The sequence below is a fragment of the Physeter macrocephalus genome, chromosome 19 (genome assembly GCF_002837175.3).
Source record: "Physeter macrocephalus isolate SW-GA chromosome 19, ASM283717v5, whole genome shotgun sequence".
In the NCBI taxonomy this organism is placed as follows: Eukaryota; Metazoa; Chordata; class Mammalia; order Artiodactyla; family Physeteridae; genus Physeter; species Physeter macrocephalus.
Window position 1 is genome coordinate 70,265,776 of NC_041232.1, and position 6,000 is coordinate 70,271,775.

At 35.5% G+C, this 6,000-nt stretch overlaps 1 protein-coding gene across 8 annotated transcripts in view; it reads left to right on the forward strand.

Annotated features, from left to right (window-relative positions):
- WDR7 (WD repeat domain 7) overlaps positions 1–6,000 on the forward strand; it is a 375,792-nt gene that overhangs the window by 63,166 nt on the left and 306,626 nt on the right. For all 8 annotated transcript variants that reach the window (XM_028480810.2, XM_028480811.2, XM_028480813.2 and 5 more), the window contains one exon: positions 2,014–2,209. In XM_028480810.2, coding sequence (XP_028336611.1) covers positions 2,014–2,209 — 196 coding nt within the window. The remainder of the gene's footprint in view (positions 1–2,013; positions 2,210–6,000) is intronic.

The window sequence follows — 6,000 nt, forward strand, 5'->3', positions numbered from 1 at the left end:
TGCGCCACCAGGGAAGCCCCTTAACTTTTAAAATTAATAAATACCTACTATGCTCATTATAGTTTTTAAATCATTATGAAAGAAAAAGTACAAGTAAAGCTAACAGAACCAAAGATTAAAACACCAGAATTTAAGAACAAAGTAAATAGTTAAATCTGACTCTCTTTTTAAAAATTAATGCTCTGCTTCATTCAAAAATTGATTTTAGGTTATTTACAAAAATAAACATTATTCAGTTAGATAAAAATAAAGCTAAATCATGGTGAAGAGAAAATGAAAGAAAAAGTAGACGAGACCACCTAGAGTCCACATTCAGAAATGTATGCCCACACACCCCACTGTCATGGACAGAAAATTCAGTCCTAAGTTTCTTGGTATCCAGAACATTGAAGGAATCTGTTGTAGCAGCTTTCCCCAAAGTCTGTTCCTCAAAAACTACGTCTTATAAGATTATGATGGTCTTTATTCCTGTCCTGCCCCAGACAGGAATAAAGACGCAGACGTAGAGAATGGACTTGAGGACACGGAGAGGGGGAAGGGTAAGAGCTGGGACGAAGTGAGAGAGTGGCATGGACATATATACACTACCAAATGTAAAACAGATAGCTAGTGGGAAGCAGCCGCATAGCACAGGGAGACCAGCTCGGTGCTTTGTGACCACCTAGAGGGGTGGGATAGGGAGGGTGGGAGGGAGATGCAAGAGGGAGGAGATATGGGGATATACGTATATGTAGCTGATACACTTTGTTATACAGCAGCAACTAACACACCATTGTAAAGCAATTATATGCCAATAAAGATGTTACAAAAAAAAAAGATTATGATGGTCAAATGAAATTATGTTCATGTTAGCATGTTAAAGTTTCTTAGAAGTTCTGTGGATAAAAACAACTGTAACGTGTTTCCCATGCACATGTGGTCACACACACACGCACCCCCCGCCCCGCCCCACTCTTTTTCATCTGATACCTGTCAACTTTTCCCATTGAGATGGACCAATCAGGGAGAGATATCGTTCTTTAGCTAAAAAACGTCTGCTTAGGCAAAGCCCAGCTGGGTGACGTTTGAGAAGTTTCTCCTCTGGATCCCACAGAAGCGATAATATGTATGTGGTGCCGTGGGCCTCATCCTCAGTAAATAGCCACAATATACACAATAAGGAGTTTCAGTTGGCTGTTTTCATATGGTTTCACCTCAGTGTGAACCGGAAGCATAATCTAATAAATCACTACAAAGTTTTAAGCTGCATGTAAATTGTCTTCCAAACCTATAAAGACGTTAATTTTTAATTTTCTAGGTTATGGATTCAGTTCTCTGATGCTAGTGAAAATCTTTACCATCTTTAATTATTTCTGTTATATTCCATCTTGTTCTAAAAAGGGATGGAAGGGCGCAAACTAGAGATGAGCAGGAAGTACAGAGCAGGATGTTTAACGGGCTCTTGTATGTTAGTTGAGGTGGTGTTCCTGCTGGCATTAGAGACAGAAGCTGTGAAACACATCTACAGGTAATACAAACTATCGGTGGCTCTTAAGAAGTGAGGGACCTTGAGGGTATTGTTTTTGAGCAAAGGAGCAGGGAAGAGCATGGGTCTAAATGATAGAGTCACAAACAGAAAGAAGCACTGCAGAAAGCAGCTCTTGCTGCTAGCAAAGGGAAGTTCAGACAGTGGAAAGGGAACACATAGTAACAGGTCAATTTTTTTCCAGCTTTGCCTGTTCATATATAGCAATTATTTTAGTAAGGTCATCTTCAAATTTGAACAGCAGATTTTCCTAGGCGTCTTTCTCTTCTTTAATCTAGTGTTAATTTAGTATTTTTCAAAGTGTTGTGATGATTGAACTAGGCGTTTTATGTATAATATAAACGAAGAAAATTGTCAACACATCCTAATGTCGTGCTTAGTGCTTTCAGCAGCAGTGAATGTATGATTAATTTTGATTTAATTGAGGACAAGATCCATTTTCTTCTGAATTTAATCTAAGTGTAATTAAGATTTATTCTTCTTTTCAGGCAAGAGTGCAGCACTGCATCTGCTCTGTAGCCAGTGACCACTCAGTAGGACTCCTAAGTTTGCGAGAGAAAAAATGCATTATGCTGGCATCTCGTCATCTTTTCCCCATTCACGTAATCAAGTGGAGGCCTTCTGACGATTACCTAGTAGTGGGATGTTCAGACGGCTCCGTGTATGTCTGGCAAATGGATACCGGTAAGAAAAACGTTGAGAGAGACTAGAAAATTAAATGAGTATATTTCACTTCCTAAAAGAAAAATCTTTTATATGAGGAAAACACCCCTGAAATGTCAAAAGTTTGCTACTTTTATTTCTCACCACTGCTTTTTATAAGTGTTCTTATCATTATCAACAAAAAAATATGTAGATGTCCTCTTATTTGTTGTACTATCTGGAATACTTGTAGAGGAGTTCACTGATCTTTAGAGGAATGTGGTTGATGACAGTATACAGATTAGGACAGGCATGCAGACACCAGACAATAAGTGATTTCTATATAATTCATGAGGCAAATTGTAAGATCAAGGAACCATTTTTGTCTCAAGTTCAGAAACAGTGGAAAAAGATAAAATTCTCTTCTATTTGAAGAGCAGAAAAACCATACAGGGCCGTTAATAGAAGGAGGTAATTGAAGTGACAGTTTTAAGTTCTAGAGAGAACATTTAAAATTTCAAGGTTCAGAAATTTTATGTATGTGGCGTAATACAGAACAAGTAATGTTTAGCTTAAAGGTATAGGCCATGATATATAAGATTTATACGCAGAATCTTATGGTTTTCCCTGGGAAATTTTAAAGTATGTAACTAAATGTTTATTAGTTTGGACTTCTAAAAACACAGCTTATTCTAGTTTTACTATCCTGAGTCATCATCTATCAGTGATTAAAACCTTTCTTTACATTCCTAATTGTGCTATATAATATTTCTACTATTTTTTTCTTCATGAAGCTTTTTTCATTTTTGTTTTTAAATAGTCCTTTTTGAAATCGGACTATATATATTTTTTTGCTTGTGCTGTGGTGCAGGAGGGAGTGTTCCTAGGTCTTTTTGGAGCGAGTAGCCATAATCTTCAGCTATCTTTCATTTATAGTCCTGGTTTTATCTGGTACTACATAGGCAATTTTGACAAGAGGAAGCGTTCTTGAAGAGTGTCAAACTTCTTTGCTTTTATGTTTAACATTTCTTTTTCTCGTCTGATTGTAAAAGAGTTTCTTACTTTTTTGTCAAATTTTGAAAGCACAAAAGTGTTAGAAAAGAAAGACGCACTCAAATCCCATTACTCAGTGGTGAATTTTGGCATATTTCTCTTTAGTCTCATTTCCGTGCATTTTTAAAAACAGAATTGCTGTCATATTACATGTATAATTTTGTATCTTACTTTTGTGTTCCTTTTTGTTTTATCCTGTCTGCTGAGCAGCACTATTTCATGTTTGCTGGTTTGGTCCACCCTACAAACTAAATACAGTTGACCCTTGAACAATGTGAGGGTTAGGGCACTCACCTTCTGCATAGTTGAAAAACCGTGTATAACTTAAAGGCAGCCCTCCATTCCCATGTTTCCTCCATATCTGACATTTCCCATCCTTGGATTCAAATGACCGTGGATTTTGTGGTACTGTAGTATTTACTGTTGAAAAAAAATCTGTGTGTACGTGGACCCGCGCAGTTCAAACCTGTGTTGTTCAAGGTCAACTATATACAGAGTTTGTCTTGGGCTCTGGAATCAGACTCCTTGGTTTGGATTTAAGATCAACCATTTGAGGGCCTTCCCTGGTGGTCCAGTGGTTAAGACTTCGCCTTCCAGTGCAGGGGGTGTGGGTTCCATCCCTGGTCGGGGAGCTGGGATCCCACATGCCTCGTGGTTGAGGAACCAAACCTAAAGCAGAAGCGGTATTGTGACAAATTCAATAAAGACTTTAAAAATGGTCCACATCAAAAAAGAAAAAAACTTTAAGATCAACCATTTGATAGCACTGTGATCTATGGCAAGTCTCTCAATTTACTCATCTGTAAAATAAAGATAATAATAGTTCCCGTTTTATAGTGTTTCTGGGAGAATAAAATGAGAGAATATTTACCTTGTGTATAGTAGATGTAATGTAAATGTGTATCCATGTATGTTTGCGTACTTTAAGTTTGTGTGTATACTTGCATAGGTGTATATTTCCTATTATTGTTATTTAACAAATATGCTTAACTTGTTACTTTATTGAGCTTGGGGATATGACCTTACGTACAAAGAAATATTTTCTATGAGAATTAGTACTAAAGAAAGTAAGTTATAGTGATGATAGTTATAAAACAGTATTTTAAAATACTATACATATTAAATTAACAATTGATGTATTATAAATACAAGAGCATGGTAAACATGTGTAGGACTTAAAACATTAAATTAATATGATAAAGGAAGAGTATCATTTTCCTGAATTTCTTAGATGCTTAAATATATGATACTTGACTACTTCAGATACTTTAAATACATCTACAAAGAATATGAAATTCTTTACAAATGAGACCTTACTGGAAGACAAAGTTACTTTTTCAGTAGTTTCCCTAGTAGGAAATGACAAATAGCTCCTGACTGTATGTGTACTGGAGGATGTTATTTTTATAACCAGTTTAGTATAATTAAGCCCAATACATAATATTGCAATTTAACAATTATCTTCTGACCTTCAGGAGGATTTTGGTAAATGATCAGTCAGTAATGGCATTCTTAAATCAAGGTAAAGATAGAGAAGCAGAATAAATTTTGGACTTCAACCATAGTAAGAGGTGTACACTCTTTTTCCTTCTTGCTGTTCAGGCTTTAGCTAGTGATATAAAGGTCCCTGAGGAGCCAGTAAGGCACATCCTGAAGATATTGACATTATTTATTTATTAAATTTATTTATTTATTGAATAAATAAAAAATGAAGGGAAATAAATCAGATTTGGCCAAGGTTTGATGTATGAAATGTATTTAAACTCTGAGAAGATACTTTGCCCCCCTACTTAGTGTTTTGGGAATGTATTTTTACAAGTGAAGCCATATTACATTAAAATTACACATGCATTTTGTGCAGTTTTCTGTTTGCCAGTCTGAATTATACTGATGTTTCTAGCTTAAAAACACTTAAAAATGTCTTGACTTTATGCTTTTATGAAGCATTTTCTTTTAGTTGTTTTTCCCTTCAAATGGGTAGTTTTTATTTTCAGTGTTTATTTCCTAAGGACATGAAGTTGAAGCTAATAATATAAGACTTAATTACAGAGGTAGAGGTCCAGAGTCTTCTGTTCTTTTATTGTATCATCTTAATTATATGCAATAGCGCTAAATGGTGTTGTAGAGGCTGTGGAAATTATTATTCTTTCATGTCTCTGGGTAGTTAGAAAATTAGTCAAACAACTAGCAACAAGATTTGGCTGGCTGGACCTCTTGACTCCTATTTAGGAACTTATTAAAGGTGGGTCAACTGACCTAGATAGTGGCTGCTTCTCCATGGGGTTATGTTCTGTAGGGATCAACTCTCCATTCTTCACATTTTATGTTCCCAGTAAGCATGCAGTGGTGTTCTCACAGGCCTATGACAAGGTTAAAATCCTGTCTATTTGGGAAACAGTGGCATGCTTTAAAGTAATGACTGGTGCTACAAGATGTTCTTCTTATATGACTATTTCCAAGCCTTAACACCATTCTTATCTGCACATTTTTATCATCTTTGCTACATAATAAAAGTGATTCATCATATACCTATTCCTAGAGGGACAGTTATTAAGTGTTCTTGTACAAATGCAAACACCAGTAGTGATTGCCAAATATTATTAGAAATTAGTGTATGAAGTCTTACCAATTTACTTTGTTCTGTTATCTTTTTTCTTTTCATTTATTTTCTGTCCCTCCAAGTTTTCTGAAATATTCCTGTTTTTGCAATAACTTCATGAAATATGTGTTTGAATCTTTTTTTTTTAACATCTTTATTGGAGTATAACTGTTTTACAATG